Source organism: Ornithorhynchus anatinus, chromosome 3, assembly GCF_004115215.2.
Source record: "Ornithorhynchus anatinus isolate Pmale09 chromosome 3, mOrnAna1.pri.v4, whole genome shotgun sequence".
Classification (NCBI taxonomy): Eukaryota; Metazoa; Chordata; class Mammalia; order Monotremata; family Ornithorhynchidae; genus Ornithorhynchus; species Ornithorhynchus anatinus.
The window spans coordinates 122,872,026-122,894,369 of record NC_041730.1 but is presented as its reverse complement, the minus strand read 5'-3'; the positions used below and the strand labels follow the sequence as shown (position 1 = coordinate 122,894,369).

Here is a 22,344-nt window from a genome sequence, read left to right as displayed (position 1 = left end):
GGCCCACATGAGAAGCAGCATAGCATAAGGGATAGAGCACGGGCCTGGGAGTCAGAAGGTCATGGATTCTAATCCAGGCTCCACCACTTGTCTACTGTTTGACCTTGGACAAGTCACTTCACTTCTCTCGGCCTCAGTTACCTCATCTATAAAATGGGGATTAAGACTGTGAGCCCCACATGGGACAACCTGATAACCTTGTATCTACCCCAGTGCTTAGAACAGTGCTTGGCACATAGTAAGCGCCTAAATACCATCACTATTATTACTATTATGAGGCTCACAAGTCTGTTTCCTCAGTGTGGAGATGATTATTTCTCCCTTTGTTTCTGGCTACTACCGACTGTGTGTATTTTTTTTATGGTATTTGTTAAGCTCTTACTATGTGCCAGGCATTGAACTAAGTGGTGCAGTAGATACAAGCTAATCAGGGTCACAGTCCTAGCCTCCATTTTCCAGATGAGAGAACTGAGGCAAAGAGAAGTTAAGTGACTTGCCCAAGGCCACGCAGCAAACAAGTGCTCGATCCGGGATGAGAACTCGGGTCCTTTTGACTCCCAGCCTTTTGACTCCCAGGCCCGTGCTCTATCCACTAGACCACGCTGCTTGCAGGGATTGTCTCTATCTGTTGCCGAATTATACATTCCAAGCTCTTAGTACAGTGCTCTGCACATAGTAAGCACGCAATAAATACGATTGAATGAATGAATGATGTGGGTATAATGGCAAAGAAGTAAAGGAAAGAGGTAGAAACTCACTGCTTTATCAATAACCATCTCGAAGCATTGGCAGTTTCTTATCATGATGTCCTCCTCTGTTCGGAATTGTTTACTGTGCCATAAACAGTCTTTTCTAGTTGTCCTCTTCCCTGCCAGTAGAAAAATTTCTCTTAAAATAGGCTGCGATCAATTATATATAAAGGCCTTCTCAATGCTCCTTCTGCATGTGGATTTTAATTTTTAATTATGCCTTTTGTTCACTAGCACTTTAGGCTTTTGGCCATAGGGATTGAGGGCAGCCTGTATGAGGCAAAAAAAAAATGTGTTTTCTGGAAACTTGTGGAAGCCACCCAAGTTACCCTCTCAACTGATGATGATGTTGGTATTTGTTAAGCGCTTACTATGTGCAGAGCACTGTTATAAGCGCTGGGGTAGATACAGGGAAATGAGGTTGTCCCACGTGAGGCTCACAGTTTTCATCCCCATTTTACAGATGAGGTAACTGAGACACAGAGAAGTTAAGTGACTTGCCCACAGCCACACAGCTGACAAGTGGCAGATCTGGGATTCGAACCCATGACCTCTGACTCCCAAGCCCGGGCTCTTTCCACTGAGCCACACTGCTTCCCTGTGTTCTGAATTTCCCAGATAAGGGGCGGGCTCACTCCCCCAGTTCCTGTACAGCCCCACCCAAAGTTCTCCCAGCGTGGCTCAGTGGAAAGAGCACAAGCTTTGGAGTCAGAGATCATGGGTTTGAATCCCGGCTCAGCCACTTGTCAGCTGTGTGACTTTGGGCAAGTCACTTAACTTCTCGGTGCCTCGGTTACCTCATCTGTAAAATGAGGATTAAGACTGTGAGCCCCATGTGGGACAACCTGATTCCCCTGTGTCTACCCCAGCGCTTAGAACAGGGCTCGGCACATAGTAAGCGCTTAACAAATACCAACATTATTATCTGGCCTTTAGAAACACCACTTTGGTTTACATACAGTGAAGAGAAACTGGATCAGCTCCAGTGATGGCAACAACTCTACATGCTCGCCCCATGGGGACGATGTGGGGGTGATCTCTCTGTACCCCCAGCTTTATGAGCTATATTTGCAGACTTGCTCTTCCCAGGCCTCTGACATACTTTGAAAATTTCCAGTCAGATGAAAAGATCCAAAATGATGACTTTGATGGTCTCTTAGCTCCTTGAAGCCTGTCCCCTCACAGTTTTCATCCCCACTGAAATCCCTGCCTCCTTTTAGTCCCCTGAACTCAAAAAGAAAATTTGGCATCACTAGTTACCTCTTCACCAATAGCCCGAAGATTGTTGAGAAGTAAAGTAGGGAGATGCATCCTTACCTAGGCTGGATGAGATGCATCCTTACCTAGGCTGGATCAGTCAGTCAGTCATATTTATTGAGCACTTACTGTGTAGAGTACTGTTCTGAGCCCTTGGGAGAGTGCAATATAAACAGAGTTGGTATGTTTCCCGCCCACAGTGAGATAACAGTCTACAGGGGTTCAAGGAAAAGGGACTTCTTTCAATTCTCAGGACCATTAAGGGCTTCCACAAAAAAAAAAAAAAAAAAAGCAGAAATTAAAAATGCACTCTTTTGAATCCAAAACAGCTGATGCACAATGCCAGTGGTTGCCTATCAACCTCCGTATCAAGCAAAAGCTCCTCACTATTGGCTTCAAAGCTCTCCATTCATTCATTCATTCAATCGTATTTATTGAGCACTTACGGTGTGCAGAGCACTGTAGTAAGTGCTTGGAATGTACAGTTCGGCAACAGATAGAGACAATCCCTTCCCAACAACGGGCTCACATCACCTTACCCTCTCCTACCTCGCCTCCCATCTCTCCTTCTACAGCCCAGCCCACACACTCCACTCCTGTGCCGCCACTCACCTCCTAACTGGGCCTCGTTCTCGCCTATCCCGCTGCCCTTGGCCCACGTTCTACCTCTGGCCTGGAATACCCTCCCTCCTCAAATCTGCCAATCACACTTCCCCCCTTCAAAGTCCTTCTGAAGGCTCACCTCCTCCAAGAGGCCTTCCCAGACTAACCCCCTTTTTCCTCAGCTCCCACTCACCTCCCCATCTCCCTGACTCGCTCCCTTTACCCCCCCACCCCACAGCATTTGTTTATATATGCATACATCTATAATTCTATTATTTAATGCCTGTTTACTTGTTTTGAGGTGCATATACCTATAATTCTATTTATATCGATGCTATTGATGCGTTTACTTGTTTTGATATGTTTCCCCCCTTCTAGATTATGAGCCCTTTGTGGGTAGGGATTGTCTCTCCTTATCGCTGAATTGTACTTTCCAAGTGCTTAGTACAGTGCTCTGCACACAGTAAGTGCTCAATAAATCCAACTTAATGAATGAAGGAATGAATGAACCATATATGTTGTAGATGCCACCATGGGTCAAATGAACTGTAATGGCCAGACAAAAAAATCCGCCAAGTAGCCATTAGATAAAGCAGCTCTTCTGCAGAACTCCTGATTGCTCTCGGGACTCCAGTGATGCTGAGATCAATCTCATAGTTAAAAATAGGCAGGTGCAGCAGGCTAAGGAAAGGAAAAGGTAAATAGCACAAGGAAATGGATTTATCGAGAATGGGCTTCGGCCCACCAGGGATCACCAGACAATCTTCAACGGAGGAGCAATATTACCATCTAGGTCCTATGCTGTGGCCTACAGGCAGTATCAGTCAATCTTATTTATTGAGCACTGTCTGTGTGCAGAGCACTGTACTAAGTGCTTGGTAGAGTACAATATAATAGACACATTCCCTGCCCTCAACGAGCTTACAGGCTTGAGGTAAAGTCAAGGTGATTCAGGCTGGACTCAGGGAGACAGAGAAGCCATCCTCTATGGATGGTTAATTAGATTAGTTCTTTACCAGGACAATGTCTCCAGGAGAGGTTTGGATGCCCAAGACAGTATTAGGTCAGTCAGTTGTATTTATTGAGTGTTTACTGTATGCAGAGCACTGTAGTGAGCACTTGGAAGGAACATTTTAACAGACACATTCCCTGCCCACAGTGAGTTCTGAGGGGGAGACAGACATTAACATATATATATAAATTACAGATGTGTATACAAGTGCTGTAGGGCTGGGAAGGGGGATGAATAAAGGGAGGAAGTCACGGTGACACAAAAGGGAGTGGAAGAATAGGAAAAGGGGGCGTAGTCGGGGCATAGGCAGAACTAGGCTAGGCCAGGCTAGATTGCTAAAGCCGTGGGAATTATGCCACTGAGGCCTGAGGTGCTGTAGCCACCCCTGAAGGGAGAAGGGGTTCCAGGGGCTGAAAGAAGGGAGTGAAATGCCTCAGGCCTGTAAGGTTCTGATTCTGGGTTCAAATTGAGACTTATCCTATGTTGAAGGGCCTTGGGATGACTGGGCTGGTTCTTAGGATCCCCCTGAGGTTTGGGTCCATATTTGACTCAAGGAAGAACTAACTAATTCACCTAGATGACTGAAAGCTTGAGATTCACCCAGGTCCCATTAAGACCCCTGCCTGGTTCTTGGTTTACCCTCACCCAGTTGCCACTTGTCAGCTGTGTGGCTGTGGGCAAGTCACTTCACTTCTCTGTCCCTCAGTTACCTCATCTGTAAAATGGGGATGAAGATTGTGAGCCTCAGGTGGGACAACCTGATTACCTTGTATACCCCAGCGCTTAGAACAGTGCTCTGCACAGAGTAAGCGCTTAACAAATACCAACATTATTATTGAGGTTAGTGGTGAGGTGTGTCCTCTATAATGTTCTGCTTTTTCACTTCTATTTCTGATACAGAACTGCACCTCTTCAAAATGAAACTCATCTTCACTCTCTTCATCCCTGCCATGTCTCGGTCCTTGGCTGGTTGTCCCAGCTCTACTGGTGTCCAAAATGGAGGTGATTCCATTTTTCCTTTTGTTCTTGCCTCAATAGGAAAATCTCACCTGGCCATTGTCCAGCGGGTAAATAACGAGGGAGAAGGGGATCCATTCTATGAGGTGATGGGCATCGTCACCCTGGAAGACATCATAGAGGAGATCATCAAATCAGAGATCCTGGATGAAACTGACCTTTACAGTAAGTATCTGACCTCTGCTCCTATCAAGCCAGGATCCCAAGGTTCTACTACATTTGTTAAGCGCTTATTAGGTAGCAGCATGGTGTAGTGGTTACAGCACGGGCCTGGGAGTCAGAAGAACCTGGATTCTACTCCCAGCTCCGCCACTTGTCTGCTGTATGACCTTCGGCAAATCACTTTATTTCTCTCCGCCTCAGTTCCTTCATCTGTAAAATGGGGATTGAGACTGTGAACTCTTCCTGGGACAGGGACTGTGTCCAACTCAATTTGCTTGTATCCACCCCAGTGCTTAATACAGTGCCTGGCACATAGTAAGTGCTTAACAAATGCTATCATATGGCTCAGTGGAAAGAGCACGGGCTTTGGAGTCAGGGCTCATGAGTTCGAATCCCGGCTCTGCCACTTGTCGGCTGTGTGACTGTGGGCAAGTCACTTAACTTCTCTGTGCCTCAGTTCCCTCATCTGTAAAATGGGGATAAAGACTGTGAGCCCCACGTGGGACAACCTGATTCCCCTATGTCTACCCCAGCGCTTAGAACAGTGCTCGGCACATAGTAAGCGCTTAACAAATACCAACATTATTATTATTATTATTATTATTATTACGTATCAATCACTGTTCTAAGCTAATTAGGCCAAATGCAGTACCAATCTAAGTGGGAGAGAGAACAGGTATCGAATCCCCATTTTGCAGTTGAGGAAACTGAGGCACAGAGAAGTTAAGTGACTTGCCCAAGGTCACACAGCAGACAAGTGGCAGAACTGGGATTAGAACCCAGGTCCTGTGACTCCCAGGCCTGTGCTTTATACACTAGGCCACGCTGCTTCTGACTGTTCCCAAGAGAACAGAGACACTAGAGCATCCATGGTATTCCCTCAGTCCTGCTTCACCGAGGTGCCCCTGGGGTCTAGAAAGAGTTAGAAGAAGAAAGAAGCAGTCATAAACTGAGGAACCAGTGAATGCTGTGATCAGAAGAAGGCACTCTTGGGAAGAGGTCTCCTCCTTCATTGGAATGCTGCCCCTTTCAGGAAAACTGCAGAGAGCAGAGGCAGAGGTTGAGGGGTAAATACGGCCCGAGGTCATAGGGCCAGAGGGAGCAGATCTTCTGATCCCACAACTTAGAAGGAGAACCTAGTCCCAGCTATACCCTGAACCCCAGAGAAGCAGCATAGCCTAGTGAATAGAGCCTGGGAGTCAGAAGACCTGGATCCTATTCCCGGCTCTGCCACTATCTGCTATGTGACCTGGGACAAATCACTTCATTTCTCTGGGCTTCAGTTACCTGATCTTTAAAATGGGGATTAAGACTGTGAGCCCCACGAGTGCCATGGAGTATGTCCAACCTGATTATCTTCTATCTATCCAGTGCTTAGTACAGTATCTGGCACATGGCAAACACTTAGCCAGTGCCATTTTTTAAAAAAAGCAGAGTCCCCACTAGGACCACTGGACAGGCAGTATTTCATCTTCCTGGTCTCCCCGGATCTGGGGACTTTCCTTTTAAAACACTCCCCCAAGGATCGTTATTTGCTTTCACTGCCTCAGAGATGTTTCAGGCTGTTGGCAGTCTGCCTGCCTGCTCCCATCAGAGGCAGCAATGGCATGGTATGGCACATCCCTGCTGGAGAAAAGCCAGCTAAAGGTGCCCTAATTGGGCCTTCTTTGGGGAATGGAAGGGAGATAAGGATGAGGGAGGCTCAGTGTAGCTGGCTCAGAACCAAGAGCCAACAGTTTATGTGTCCTAGTCCTAGCCTTGCCACTGAACTGCTGCGTGACTTCTGTTTCTTGTTTCTCCATCCGCAAAGGGGAGGGCTCAGCTTCCTTTTCATGTGGATGGTGCTTTAGCCCTCAAGTAGCAACTGGAGAGTCCTGCTGATCAGCTAGGACAAAAGTTAGTTTCCATTAAGAGTTCTTACCAGCCAGAATTGCTGTCCTAATTCCTTTAGAATGTAAGCTCCTTGTGGACAGGGAACACGTCTACCGACTCTGTTCTATTATGCTCTCCAAGTGCTTAGGACAGTGCTCAGTATGCTCTGCTCTGCAGTAAATGCTCAAAAATATCACTGATTGGAGACAAGAGTAAATGTCCGCTCAGAGTTTTAATCTGCCAGAACTGCTTCCCTAATTCCTCTAGACTTTAAGCTCCTTGTGTGCAAGGAACATGTTTACCAACTCTGTTGTACTGTACTCTCCCAAGTGCTTAGTACAGTGCTCTGCCCACAGTAAGCACTTAATAAATATGATTGAATGAATGAATGAATAATAATTATCATTATTATTATGGTATTTAAGTGCTCACTATGTGCCAGACACTGTACTAAGCCCTGGGTTAGTAAACAGCCACTTGTCCCATGTGAGACTCAAAGTTTCAATCCCCATTTTACAGATGAGGTAACTGCGACCCAGAAAAGACTTGCCCAAAGTCACTCAACAGACAAGTGGCAGAGTCAAGATTAGAACCCATCTAAGTCATGCTGCTTCTTATTTCTAGTTGTAGTAATAATAATGATAATAATAATTTGGTGTTTGTTAAGCACTTTCATTCAGTTGCATTTATTGAGCACTTACTGTGTGCAAACCACTCTACTAAGTGCTTGGAAAATACAATTCGGCGACAGAGGCAATCCCCACCCAACAACGGCTCCCAGACTAGAAGGCACTTACTATGAGTCAAGCACTGTACTAGCACTGAGGTAGATACAAGATATTCAAATCAGACACAGTCCCTGTTATGCTTGGGGTTCACAGTTTAAGTAGGAAGGATTAGAATTTAACCCCCATTTTACAGATGAGGAAACTGAAGCACCAAGAAATTGAATGACTTGCCCAAGGTCACATAGAGAAGTGGTGGAGCTAGGATTAGAACTCAAATCCTCTGCCCTCTGACTCCCAGTCCATGCTCTTTCCACCAGGCCATGCAGCTTCATTGAGATCTACTCTTGACCTCTCTCTGAAGGAGTCCCACACCTCCTGCTTGAAGAAAAAAGTTCACCCTTCAGGATACGAAAGCTCCACTCCCCCCAACCTCCCCCGCCCGCTGGCTGGGAAGCCTAACGATCTTCATTTGTCCTTTAGCAGTTGGCAGAGTTCTGGGTCCCCCAAGGGATCACCAAACCTGGTGGGTGCTGGGGTAACTGGCCCAGAGACCAGGGCAGTGTGGTCCCAAGGCTGCTATGGTCAGGCTTGGATCCCAGTACTCACCGTGGGTCCTGTTGGGGCTCTGCAGCAGACAACCGGAAGAAGCAGAGGGTCCCCCACCGGGAGCGGAAACGGCAGGACTTCTCCCTCTTCAAGCTCTCAGACTCCGAAATGAGAGTGAAGGTTTCACCGCAGCTTCTGTTGGCCACGCATCGATTTATGGCCACAGGTAGGTGACTGCCCAGAGCAGGGGTCCTGGAACTTCCGACTCCATTTCCTCTCTCCCCAGAGAACAGGTTTCTTGGAGTCTGTTCTCGACTAATGTGAATGGGTGCCCTGGGCTTGAAGCCAATGGACTTTGCTTGGAGGGGTCCAACGTCGCTGGCGTCTGGGTCTGAGTTGACTTTGGAATGGGCCCAACAAATGCTTCTGGGGCTCCTAGGCTACCTGGCATTCAGAGTTGCTCATGTCCCTCTTCCAAGGAAAAGGCCAGCAATAGTTCCCTGCATCCTGTCCTGCAAAATCTTAGATAGATGCTGTTCTTTCAGCAGTAGGAACAGCAGCCGGTATTGAGACTCGGTGCAGAGCATTCATTCATTCAATAGTATTTATTGAGCGCTTACTATGTGCAGAGCACTGTACTAAGCACTTAGAATGTACAAATCGGTTACAGATAGAGACAGTCCCTGCCCTTTGACGGGCTTACAGTCTAATCGGGGGAGAACAGACACACAAGAAAAGTGGCAATAAATAGAATCAAGGGAAAGAACATCTCATTAAAACAATAGCAAATAAATAGAATCAAGGTGATGTACTAAATAAACAGGGTAATGAAGATATATACAGTTGAGCAGACGAGTACAGTGCTGAGGGGATGGGACGGGAGAGGGGGAGGAGCAGACTGGCTCTTGGGGATCATATAATAAGGAAAAAAGATAAGTGCCCTGCACTTGAGCTTAAGTTTAGCGGGGGAGAAAAGGACCCAGATTGTCAGTAATATGAGACATCCTCAAAAACCTTGAGTAATTGCCATTCCTAGCGGCCTGAAGTCGAAACTCCTAACCATGAGTTTTAAGACAGTCAGCTTTCTCCAATCTACTTAACTCATCATTTTCACTACAGCCCAGTTCATACCGTATGGTCTTCTACAGTCAGCCTATTCACTGTGCCTCATTTTCATTTTTGTCACAGCCAACCTCTTGCTTAAACTCTCCCTCCAGCCCAGAACTCCCTCCTCCTTCACATCCAGCAGACTGCTGCTCTCTCCATCTTCAAAACCCTTCTGTAATCACATCTCCTTCAGGAGCCTTCCCTGATTAGTCTCTTATTTCCTCACCCTATTTCCCCCACAACTGGTATTCAGCATTTCCACGTCATCCAAGAGCTTAAATACTCACAACCACCCACTAGCACTTATGTGCTTAGTTTTATGCTCCATTGCTTCCTCCTACATGTAGTTTATTTTAGCGTCTGTCTCAGCCATTACATTGTCAGCTTCTGAAGGGCAGGGATAGTGTCAACTTACTCTCCCATGCACTCAGTAGATTGCTCTATACAGATTCAGTGCTCAATAAATTCCAATGTTTGATCATTGGATGCAAAAGATAAACAAGCAGCAATTGTGAGGAAGCAATGAAACAGCAAATAAACTTTTATACATGAGGGTAAAAAGGTTTTACAAAATAGGAACATGAGGACCAGGGAGTGCATCTCTTCAGCTGGGGACCCGGAATGCATAGCTGAGATTAGTGGGATGTGAGGGGGATCTTGTGGGAAGCCCATATCTCCTCACACCTCAAGTTGGCCTGGGTTCTGAGAATCTCCTCTCTCCCATTCCTGGAATCTTGATCTCAACCTCCTCCTCTGCAGGGGTTTAAGCCTTAATCAGGCCCCAGGCACCCTTCCAGCCCCTGGGGTTCCATTGTGGATTCACAGTCATTAGAGGCCCAGGAAGACACCACATTCTTCTCTCCCATCTCTCTCCTGACACTTTCCAATCACCTCTTCCCACCCAGAGGTTCCTGGTCCTTCCATCCATTTCCCTACTGTGGGGTGGGGTGATTGACTCCTTGAATCCTTCCTGTCCCCTGCCCCGGGGATCCAATGTGACTGTGGCCCAAGGCACCATCCAGTGTATAATTCTTTCACTGAAAGACGCAACAGGATTTTTGGAGGAAAAGTGAGCTAGTTGCCCTTCTGGATATTAATCCAAAGGGTTACAGATGAACATTCTAACCACCCTAACTTTTCCCTCTACACTCCCTGACTTTCTCACCAATATCCACTTTGGACTTCTTATGCTTGGACTTATCCCAGCTTCCCTGAAACGTGGTGTGCCCTCATTGTGGGCCCTGCCTCCTTCCAGCTCAGTGGGCGTCTCTCCACTAACCTGCGTTTGTCACCTCCTGGTCTTCCCCAGGGCCAGTATCTCTGACTCCCCTAGAGCTGACCCGGGAGGAGATGGGGCCAACCCAGGTCTCACTCACCCTGCATCTCTTCCCATAGAGGTGGAACCCTTCAAGTCCCCGTACTTCTCTGAGAAAATTCTGCTCCGGCTCCTGAAGCACCCCAATGTGATCCAGGAGCTCAAGTTTGATGAGAGGAACAAGAAGGCCCCAGAGCACTACCTCTACCAGCGCAGCCGTCCCGTCGACTACTTTGTGCTCCTTTTGCAGGTGGGTGTCTTGTGGGGGGTGGGGAGGGGGATTAAGGGGGCCGGGTGTCTGGGGGGGACCCTTTCAGGCTCAGCCTATTTACAGGCTTCAATCAGTCAATGGTATTTGTTAATAATAATAATGATAATTGTGATACTTGTTAAGCACTTAACTATGTGCCAATCAGTGTTCTAAGCACTGAAGTAGATACAAGTTCATCTGGTTGGATACAGTCCCTGTCCCACATGGGGTTCATACTCTCAAACCCCGTTTTACAGATGAGGTAACTGAGTTCCAGAGAAGTGAATTGACTTGCCCAAGGTCATACAGCAAACAAGTGGCAGCGCCAGGATTAGAACCCATGACCCTCTAACTCCCAGAACGGTGCTCTATCCACTTTGCCAGACTGCTTCTCACTATTAAGTTCTTGATAGAGTTCAATATATCAGAATTAGCAAATATCCTTGGGAGTGAAGTGAGCCTGTGTTTCTCCCTAGGGATGGAAGGTCCGGGATCTGGCTATGGCCTTTTTTTTAATGGTATTTGTTAGGCTCGTACCACGTGCCAGATACTGTACTAAGCACTGGGGTAAATACAAGATAATCAGGTTGGACATAAAATCTGTGCCCTACATAAGGCTCACTGTTTCCATCCCCATTTTACAGATGAGGAAACTGAGGCACAGAGAAGTGAAGGAACTTGCCCAAGGTCACTCAGCAGGCAAGTGGAGAGCTAGGATTAGAACCCAAGTCCTCTAACTCCCAGGCCCGAGCTCTTTCCATTAGGCCATGCTACTTTCCTTGAGGTCTCGAGGGTTGGTTTTCCAAGGGCCAAGATCTGTTCCCATAATTCATCCATTCCTTGAAGAACTGTGTTTCTGGGAAGAATGGTTTCCTTATCATATGGTGCGTCTTGGAGTCTGTCCACCTACCTTATGCCAATTCCCAGGTCTCCTCTGACCTGGCCCTGCCAGTCCAGCCCTGTTGCCTATTTCCAAATCTGTTAGTGTATGTGTAGGTGTGTGTGTGCGAGGAGTATATTGAGCAAGACCCATTTCCTCCCATCCCCCCACACAGATTCAGTGAAGCCAGAGAAACAGGACAGAGAGAGTCCAGCTGACCTGTTGGGTTGTCATCTAGGGACAGTGCTAGGAGGACTCAGGGCAAGGCCCATGGATGATAAGGAAGAGTCAAGAGGAGCACAGTCCATGGGGGAGGGCCTAGAACAGCCCTTGAACTGAGACAGAAATAATATTGATTCAGCCCCACAAGTCCTTCCCTTGGCCATTAATGGCCTTTCCCTGGCAGTTCAGAGATCCCAGCTGCTGCTTCTATTTGTTCATCATTTCCAACTATGGCTTATATCCTGCTCTTTCAATCCTTCACTGAATCCTGTCACTGCAAACTTCACAGCTTGCTAAAATCTGCCCTTTCCTCTCTACCCCTCCTGCTACCATGTTAATCCAAGCACCTATCCCATCCTACCTTGTTTACTGTATCAGCCTCTTTGCTGATCTCCCTTCCTTCTGTCTTTCCCCACTTCCCTCTGCTGCCCAGATCATTTTTCTACATTTCCCCTCTCCTCAGGAACCTCTGGTGGTTGCCCATCCATCTCCATATCAAACAGAAACTCCTTACCAACGGCTTTAAAGCAGTCATTCACCTTGCCCACTCCTACCTCACCTTGTTAATCTACCTCAACCCAGCCAGCACACTTCCCTCCTCTAATGCTAACCTTTTCACTGTACCTCGGTCTCAACTATCTCGCTGCTTACCTCTCACCCACATCCTGCCTCCGGCCTGGAATGCTCTCCCCCTTCTTATCTGACAGACAATTACTCTCCCCACCCTTTTGAAGCCTCACTGAAGACACATCTCCTCCAAGAGGCCTTCCTTGACTAAGCCCTCTTTTCCTTTTCTTTAGTTCCCTTCTGTATTGCCCTGACTCGCTCCCTTTGTTCAACCTCCCTCCCCGCCCCACAGCACTTATGTACATATCTGTGATTTTATTTATATTAATGCCTGTCTCCCCCTCTAGACTATAAGATCATTGTGGGCAGGGAATATGTCTGTTATATTTTTATAGTGTACTCTCCCAAGCGTTTAGTACAGTGATCTGTACTCAGTAAGCGCTCAGTGACACTTGACTGACTGACCGCTCCTCCCATCATGAAGTCCCATGAAGCTAACCATTTGGAGTATTGGTGGTGGGTTGGATCAGAACTGGTTTCTACTTTCCTGCTCACTCTGAGAACCTCAGAGCCTCCCTGATTTGTGGTGATGCTTTGGGAAGCGCACTCCAGTCTCTCTGGCTGTAAAGTGACCTTGTCCTTATCAATTATATTTATTGATATACTGGATTGCACTTACTAAGGGAGTGCAATACAGCAGATTTGCTTGAACTCTCCCAAACTCTTAGTTTCCTGTTCCGGACACAGTAAATGCTCAGTAAATATGATTGAATGATTTTGGTAGACATGTTCTCTGCCCACAAGGAGCATACTTCTTTATCCCTTGCTCCCCTTCCAGATAGGGAAGTTTATTAGGAGTACCGCATTCTAAGGCGACTTGTCTGGTTTGGAAGAAGTGTCCTGCCATTGTTTTGGCTTCTGGTCAGTCAGTCCATCGTATTTATTGAGTGCTTACCGGGTGCAGATCACTATACTAAGTACTAGGGAGAGTACAGTATAACACTATGAGCTTACAGTCTAGACGGGGAGACAGAGGTTCTGGGCCAGTGGTGTCATTGGATGAAATGTACACTCGCTTCTCAGCTGAGTCCATGAAGCTGTCCCCCGAAACCCTTATTAGCAGAGTTCTGAGGCCCACTGGTAATCCAGTTATGTGGGCTGTAGGAGTATCGTACAAGCACTGAACCGTGCCAGCAAGCAAGCTCTCGACTTTTCCAGGGTAAAGTGGAGGTGGAGGTTGGTAAAGAAGGGCTTCGCTTCGAGAATGGAGCCTTCACCTACTACGGTGTCCCAGCCATCATGACCACGGTCTGCTCAGGTATTCTCTGGGTGCAAGCTTTTCATTCGGAATATGGGGCAGGTGGAGGGGGAGGGGGTACGTGGAGATTTCTCAGGGATGGCAGCTGGGAGGGGACAGGCTTCAAAGAGACACTGGGTCAGAAAGTCACCATTTGGGATCTCTTCACCCCTATGGGGAAGATCTTAGATCTTGTCAGAGACCTAAGATGAGTGAGACTGGGAGCCCAGCTTAAATAGCTGAGTTGGCCTTCACCCTCATTGTCCCTATGGTTCTTATTAGTAATTATTAATGGTAATTATTAATGATTAAGATGAGGATGACATTTATTAAGCACCAAACACCATGATAAGTACGGGGGGAGATACAAAATAATCAGATCAAACACAGCCCCTGTCCCTCTCAAGGCACACATCCTAAAATGGAGGAAGAGCAGATTTTATCCCCATTTTACAGAAGAGGAAACCGAGGCACGGAAGAGTTAAATTACTTACCCAAGGCATCTCAGGCAAGTGATGGAGCCGGGATAAAAACTCTGGTCTTCCTGGATCCCAGTACCCGGATCCCACCAACTTCCAGTGTTTTTGAGGACCTGTCCTTTCCATACAAAAGCTTCACCTAATTCAGCCAAGAAACCCATGAGGTCCTTCTCCCCAGGAGCTCTGTGGGGGAGACTCAGTGGTTCCTGGGGGAGTTTGGGGCTGAAGGCGAAGGAGGTAGTTTTGGGTGGGAGACGAATTCTCTCACAGATGCCCAGTGAGCACATATCAAGTTTCTTTTCTCTAGATAACGACGTGCGGAAGGTTGGAAGCCTGACTGGATCCTCCGTCTTCTGTATGTATCTCCGAAAACCCCTTCTTCATTTTTGCCAGTGGGGTAGAACTGGGCCTGGGGAGGCTGTAGGCCCGGGGCAGCTCTGGGCCTGGGACAGTAGTAGTCCTGGGGCAGCCTAGGCCCGGACTAGCCCTGGGCCTGGGACAGCACTGGTCAGGAGCAGCACTAGGCCTGGGCCCTGGGCTCCCTATGCAGGCCCAGGCCCCAGGAAGAAGCCCAGCTGTTGCCTCTCCTGGCAGTGCCCCAGCTTCTCAAGTGCACAGGAGCCTGCTAGGCCTGGCTGCCTTCGCTTCCAGTCAGAACTGGAGTGCTGGTTCGCTTCCTGCTTCTTCTCGACTCATCTGCGCTTTGGGGAAAATCCAGGGGCAGCTCCCATTAGCTGCTTTGACCTACCCGTGGGAAAAGCAGATTATTCTGTTGCTCACTGAAAAAAAAAGCGTGTGCTTTCCACTTGATGCTGTGAATGAGGCTCTCACATTAGAATGGCTCTGCGCTATTTTCCCCATCCTAGGGACTCCTCAGTCTCTGGCTTTGGCTCTCAGTGAGGGTCAGAGGGGATGCTGGGAAGCAACAAATGCTGAACCATGCCTCGGGCCCCGAAGTTATCAATCGATCGATCATCGTGGCCCATTGCTTCTTTCTTCCTCGCCTTATGGAGTGCCTGTACTGGGCAGCAGTGCCTGCATTGGATCAAGTGTCTGATCCCAAAAGTGTGTGGATCATCTGGCTGTCTCTCCTGGTCTGTTCACAATCCGATCCTTGCCTCTGCGTTATATTGTTTCCTTTTTCCATAGCTGCTTCAAATTCCAGGGAAGCTTTTTCCTTTCCTTCTGCTCACTTCCTTTCCCTTTTATATGGTGAAAGCCCTTTGTATTTACACTTTTCTCCCAAAGCTCTTTACTATCCATATTTCTTGGTGGATGATACCCTCAGACTGGTTTCAGATGGAGAAGCAGAGGAATTGATTTGTCCCACCCAGTCAATCAGCCCAAGGCTCTGCTGCCTCATCAGAACCCAGCTCTGAGGCTGAGAATTCGTGTCCTCCAAGTGGGAGATGTTCAGGGTCACCTTGGAAGATGAAAACATGCAGGAAGCAATCCTGAGCGACTTCACCATGTAGATCCGCTGGGAATCAGTCAGTCTTTGGCCCAGAACCTAAGGCTGTAGTAGGGAAATGACTTGTGGAAATGCATATGCTGACCTGGGGACAGACCTGGAACTGGAAGCCTCCTTGTACTGAGGCTTGATCGAGAATGGCTAGAGACCTCAGATGGCGGAGAGACTGAAATCCAGTAGTCTAAGTATTAATTACTGAAGGTTAATAATGTCTTTTTAATTGTATTTTTAAGTGCTTACTATGTGCTAGGCACGGTACTAAACGCTGGGGTAGATACAAGATAATCAGGTCGGAAACAGTGCCTGTCCCAAATAGGGCTCACAGTCTTAATCCCCATTTTACAGATGAGGTAACTGAGGCACAGAAAAGTTGATTGATTTGCCCAAAGTGACACATCAGGCACGTGACTCCCAGGCCCATGCTCTTTCTACTAGGCCACACTGCTTCTCCATCTTCCCCCCAACCCCAAGCAGAGTGTAAGCGAGTGCATGTTTCATAGGAAATGAGCAAAGAATTTCCCAACCAGCCATTTTGGTTTCTCAGATACAGTAGGTTTGGGCTGTGTGATGGAGAAGCCTGCCTTGATGGGAGATCCTGTGCCCCCAAGTGTCCTTAAAGAGTTTTTGGATTTAGAGGCTCCTTGAGCTGGAAGGTGAACAGATTCTGTCTCCCTCACATTTCCCCCCAGGAGATATAGTTGTCCTTGAGATTTAAAGACAGCGTTGATGGTAAAGTTCATCAAAGAGTGCATCGGTGAATTTCCCCCAAGAGAATGTGAGTGGCCATGTTGTCCTTTAGGGCTTCATCCTTCAAGCATCAGGAAGTTGGGGACTTTCTGCCCCTTGCCCACTAGAAGAGGCACTACCCCAACTTGATAACGAATCCCAATTTTACAGATGAGGAAACAGAGGCACAGAGAAGTTAAATGACTTGCCCAAGGTCACACAGCAGGCTAGTGGCAGACCTGGGATTAGAAGTCAGGTCCTCTGACTCCCAGGCTTGTGCTCCTTCCCTTTGGCCATCCTGCTTGGCTTGTGCCTGTGCACTGGGTAGGGAGATGGGGTGTGAAAGAGGAAGAGAAATGCACTAGCCCCAACCCAGGTGGATACACTCTCCAAAGATCTGGCTCATTTCCATTTTTCTACCTGCCAGGGAACATTTGATTCCTGTTGTTGTTCTTCACCTTAAGGTGGCTGGTGATGTCACTACCCTTCCTGGGATGAAAACTTTAGTCAGTCTGTCAGGAGTTCTCTTGTGTTAATTGCCACAACTGTAATAATTCATTCAATAGTATTTATTGAGCACTTACTATGTGCAGAGCACCATACTAAGAGCTTGGAATGTACAATTCGGCAACAGATAGAGAAAATCCCTGCCCACTGGTGGGCTTACAGGCTAATCGGGGGAGACAGACAAAAACAATAGCAATAAATAGAATCGAGGGGATGTACATCTCATTGACAAAATAAATAGGGTAATAAAAATATATACAAATGAGCGGTCGAGCACAGTGCTGAGGGGAGGGGAAGGGAGAGGGGGAGGAGCAGAGGGAAAGTTGGGGAAAAGGGAGTTTAGCTGAGGGGAGGTGAAGGGGAGGCAGAGAGGGAGCAGAGGGAAAAGGGGAAGCTCAGTCTGGGAAGGCCTCTTGGAAGAGGTGAGCTCTCAGTAGGGTTTTGAAGAGGGGAAGAGAGTTTGGCGGAGCTGAAGAGGGAGGACATTCCAGGACAGCGGGAGGACGTGGGCCAGAGGTCGACGGCGGGATAGGCGAGAACAGGGGACGGTGAGGAGGTGGGCGGCAGAGGTATTATCATGGTACTTGTGCTTACTATGTGTCAAGCACCGATCTAAGCACTGAAGTAGATACAGATCAGTCAGGCTGGATACAGTCCCTCATGAGGCTCACACTCTTAATTCCCATTTTACAGATGAGATAAGTGAGGCCCAGAGTAGTTGTGACTTGCCCAAGGTCACACAGCAGACATGAGGCAGAGCTGGGATTAGATCCCAGGTCCTTCTGACTCCCAGACCCTTTCCACTAAGCCATGGTGTTTGAGTGCTTACTGTATGCAGAGCACTGTACTAAGCATATGGGAGAGTACAATATAATAGAGTTGGTAGACATGTTCCCTGCCCACAAGGAGCTTAGATTCCCCTTAGGTAAGCTCCCTCTGTCCCTAGCGTGACACTTCACCCCACCATTGTATGGAATGCAGATCTCAAGTTCACGCTCATGTTCTCGCTCACCGCAGCAGTGCCCAGAAATGGTTGTGTCATTTCAGAATCTTGGGTGTTGACACGCCAGCTATTGAAGAGACTCTCCCTTAGAGGCTGAGGAGAGAGGCAGCGAGAGCAGAGAGTTGGACCCGGTGACTCCGGCCAACAAGCCCTCGAAGGCTGGGCCCAAGCCCAGGTCAGAGGGAGCTCCTGGGTGAAAACCAAGAGAACCACTGCCCCAATTCCTGCCCGGGGGGGCCGCTTCCAGCCAGGGCATAACTACATCATAAGCACTGTGCCTGCCTGTCCTTCATCCATACAGTTCTCTGAGGGTCTGCTCGTACCTTTCCCCTAGAGCGGGATGGGGAAAGGAGCGTGCTGGACCCTGCCAATAGGAGCTGGGGAAAATTCAGGATGCAGTGTGATAGTGGGCTCAGAACAGATGCCCAGATGGTGGATGTTTGCTTGTTTTAGACATGGGGGTCTCAACTCAAATATTTTGTGCCAAGGGAGATCAGTCAGTCAATCAGGGGAAGTTACCAAGGCTCTGTGTGTGCAGAGCACTGGAACAGGCGCTTGGGAGAGTCCAGTGCAGTTGGCGATAGCTAATTATCCCAAGAAAATTATTGTTCAACCAAAGCAGACTCACTCCTCCAGTCCGTTGAACCTTCCCACTCCATTCTCTGCCTCCTTAGCACTGACGCACCGCCCCCAAGTGCTTGCAAGCCCAGCTTTGCTTCATATAAACTAATGCGATGCTGTTCACGTCCTGACTTCTTTTCTGGGCTTACCTTTTTCTCACCTCTTCACTTGTTTTTCTCCTCTTGTGTTTTCTTTCCTTTTCCCGCTCCCCCTTGATCACTGACTCTCTCCCATAGTGCCTGTTTCAGTGTCTCGAACCTTTGCCCACAGCAGAAGGGAATCCTTGGCAGACTCCCCAGGTAATCTTGCATGGCGGCGGCCCCGGATGCACCGTGGGGTCGGTGAGTTGCGAGGTCTTGAGCTCCTCGCATCGACCTGCAGGAGGATGCGAACTGTGCCTGCGAGGCATGGAAGTGGGGGACACATTTTCAGAGGGGAAAAACGGCAGATGATCCCGTCGTTGTCCAGTAACTGTTTCTGTGAGGTGGGCCCACTCCCCCTTGGTGTCTGTCAAGCGCGCATTTTTTTTTTATGGTACTTGCTTACTGTGTTCCAGTCACTGTACTAAACGCTGGGGTAGCAGCAAGATAATCAAGTTAGACACAACCCCTGTCCCACATGAGACTCAGAGCTTTGTGTGCACCCCTAGCCATGGGAAAAAGGTTCAAGGGGTGGGCAGAGGTGTGGGTGAGTGTCCACGTAAGGAAAACTAGAATGTTGTATAATTAAAGAGACACTGAGGTGGACCTCCATTTGAATATTCTCAATTTTCAATATTCTCTCCAAAGTCCCTATCAGACAAATTGGTACACTCAGTTCCTCCAGAAATTATGTTTTGGGTGGGACTCTTGACGATTTCTCTGATGACATACTTCAGACTAGATTTCAAACGATTCATTGTTGAAAGAGGCAGTTGTGTGCATGCGTGGAAAACTATCCCAGGGGCATATTTATGGCACGAGCAATCCTAAGCACAGTGTTCACATGGACGAAACCTCAAGAAATAGAAGAATTGAGTGTACTTTGAAATCCAGCTTTCATTGTCTTTTATGGCCAGGATGGAGGAGCAGCATGGCCTAGTGGATAGAACATAGGCCTGGGAGTCAGAAGGTCATGAGTTCTAATCCTGGCTCTGGCACTTGTCTGATCTGTGACCTCGGGCAAGTCAGTTCACTTCTCTGTGCCTCAGTTCTCTCATCTGTAAAATGGGGATTGAGACTGAGCCCGATGTGGGACTGGGACTTTGTCCAATCCGATTTGCTTGTACCCCTCAGCGCTTAGAACAGTCCCTGGCACATTGTAAGTGCTTAACAAATACCATAATAATAATTGCTATTACTGTTATTATCAAGAAGTCAAATTTCATTGGTCACTCCTCAAGCAGGTAACTTTGGGGACCTACTTGTGGACTCCAGGGAGACGTGGCCCTACAGCCTCTTCTCCAACCCCCAGACCTGCCCCTCACCCCTCCCGTAGAAGTGAAAGGTAAATATCCGAGAAGCTTCAGGCCGCCTTTCATCTACCACCCATAACCACAGCAGTCTTTTTTTTAATGATATTTGTGAAGTAAGATACTGTACTAAGTGCTGGAGCAGGTACAAGCTGATCAGGTTGGACACAGTCCACGTCCCACATGGGGCTCACAGCCTTAATCCCCATTTCACAGATGAGGTAATTGAGGCCCAGAGAAGTGAAGTGACTTGCCCAAGGTCCTACAGCATATTAGAACCCAGGTCTTTCTAACTCCCAGACCCATGCTCTAACCACTAGGCAATACTGCTTCTTGCAAAGTAATCATCGCGTCTACCTTTGCATCCAGGTGCACTAGCAGGCTCTACTGAGGCAGTAGAGGCGTGGAGAGAGTGGGGATCCCTGCTGTGGGGAAAGCCTTGAAAAGGGCCCCGGGAGGACACTCTCTGAGAGATGTGGGGAGGTCTGGCACAGGGCCAGATCGATTCACCGGGATATCGGGAAATCCCAGTGGACCGATGCCTCTGGGACCTCATAAGGCCCCATCTGGCTCCAGATCACTCACAGAGTGACTCCAAGACCCATCCTGCTGCTGCTACTGCTGCTTCTGTCCGAACTGAACATGAGAGGCTCCCTGGCCGCCCCCGCTGAGGCAGCTTCTGCTCAGAACTAGTTAAGTCCACACAGGGGGGTCCCAGGGTTGATTTGGGGGCAGATTGGGTCCTTCTTCAAACTCCCCAGGGAGGAAAGTCTTCTCAACCTGCACTACTCCTCTCCCAACCACTAAAGCCCATATGGGAAGCAGAAGAGCCTAATGAAGACTCCAGGCCTAGCAGGCAGGAGGCCTGGGTTTCTAATCCAAGCTTCACCACTTGCCTGTGGTGAAGTGCAAATCACTTCACTTTTCTGAATCTCAGTTCCCTGTATGTTTAAAATCAATCAGTCACATTTTTGAGCACTTACTATGTGCAGAGCACTGTACTAATCCCCTGGGAGAGTCCAACAGAATAAGCAGGGATGTACCCTGCCCATTATGAGTTTACAGTCTAGAGGGGGGAACTACTGCATCAATTGTTGGAATTCAGCTTGCCAGATCTACCCAGAAGTAGAATGACTGTTTGGAAGTGCTGGGCTACCCACTGAAACAACTCACCTGCCTACACATGCCTTCCTCTGATGCTCCTCATGCTTTCTGATTTGAGGCCATCAAACTGTGAGGAGGACAACTGTGTATTTTTTTTTGTTGTTATTTATTGTTCTTTGTTTCATTTTTGCTTTTCCCCAAGTATTCAAAGAAAATCCAAAAGACTCCCCTGTCCTTTTTTTAAAATAGTATTTTAAGTGTTTACTAATTTGCCAGGTACTGAACTAAATGCAGTCAGCTTGGACAGTGCCCCTGTCTCACATGGGACTCAGTCTTGATCCCCATTTTTATTAATATTTGTTCTCCCTCCCTCTTAGACTGAGAACCCCATGTAGGACAGGGACTGTATCCAACCTGTATTTAGCCCAGCACTTAATAGTTTTTTTGTTTTTTTTTTTAATGATACTTGTCAAGTGCTTACTATGTGCCAGGGACTATATTAAGCACTGGGTCAGACACAAGACATTCAGGTTGGACATAGTTCGTGTCCCACATGGGGCTCACAGTCTTAACCCCCATTTTACAGGTAAGGTAACAGGCATAGAAAAGTGAAGTAACTTGTCCAAGGTCAAAGAACAGACAAGTGGCAGAGCTGGGATTAGAAACCAGGTCCTCTGACTCACAGGCCCATGCTGTTTCCAGTGGCACATGGTATGGGCTTAACAAATATTATTATTATTTTACTAGCAGGAATCACTCCTCATTTCACTTTCTTCCCTCTCTTCCTCTCTCCCAACAGTGGACCCTCCCCATTCTGACCCCAGGCTTCCCCCTGGAACCAGATAAAGCTCAAAATTTCATAGATGGGGTCTCTCCAGCGGTCCTTCTCTAGTGCAGGGCCAAGGAAGGGGAGTCTCAACTGAGAGAAGGGTCGTAAGGTTGGTCCCATTTTCCAGCTTGCGGGTGGGTGGCTGTGGCAAGAGCAGACACAATAAGAAGTATATTAATAATAACTGTGGTGTCCGTTAAGTGCTTAGTATAGACCAAGTACTGTATTAAGTGCTGGGATAGATATGGTACAATCAGATCGGACTGAGCCCCTGTCCCACATAGGGTTTCTAAGAGGGAGCAAGGGAGCACAGTTCTTAATCCTCATTTTACAAATGAGGAAACTGAGACACAGAGAAGTCAAGGTCACACAGCAGGCAAGTAGAACCAAAACGTCCTTCCTCCCAGTCCTGTGCTCTTTCCACTAAGCCACATTGTAGGGTGGCTGCTTCCCTCCCCATGCCAGGCCAGGCTATGCCCAAGGCCCTCAGGAACTGGGCCAGATTTGTACTCTGACTTCTTCTCACTCAGATACTGTTCCGACCCCTTAGTTTTGGTCAGGCAAAGAGCT

General features: G+C 47.9%; 1 protein-coding gene across 1 annotated transcript in view; it reads left to right on the top strand.

Moving 5' to 3' along the window:
* The window catches only part of CNNM1 (cyclin and CBS domain divalent metal cation transport mediator 1), a 74,027-nt gene that overhangs the window by 29,839 nt on the left and 21,844 nt on the right, over positions 1-22,344 (top strand). Inside the window, exons 2-7 of the mRNA XM_029059887.1 lie at positions 4,660-4,803; positions 8,032-8,172; positions 10,449-10,618; positions 13,506-13,605; positions 14,371-14,418; positions 18,628-18,690. Coding sequence (XP_028915720.1) covers positions 4,660-4,803; positions 8,032-8,172; positions 10,449-10,618; positions 13,506-13,605; positions 14,371-14,418; positions 18,628-18,690 — 666 coding nt within the window. The remainder of the gene's footprint in view (positions 1-4,659; positions 4,804-8,031; positions 8,173-10,448; positions 10,619-13,505; positions 13,606-14,370; positions 14,419-18,627; positions 18,691-22,344) is intronic.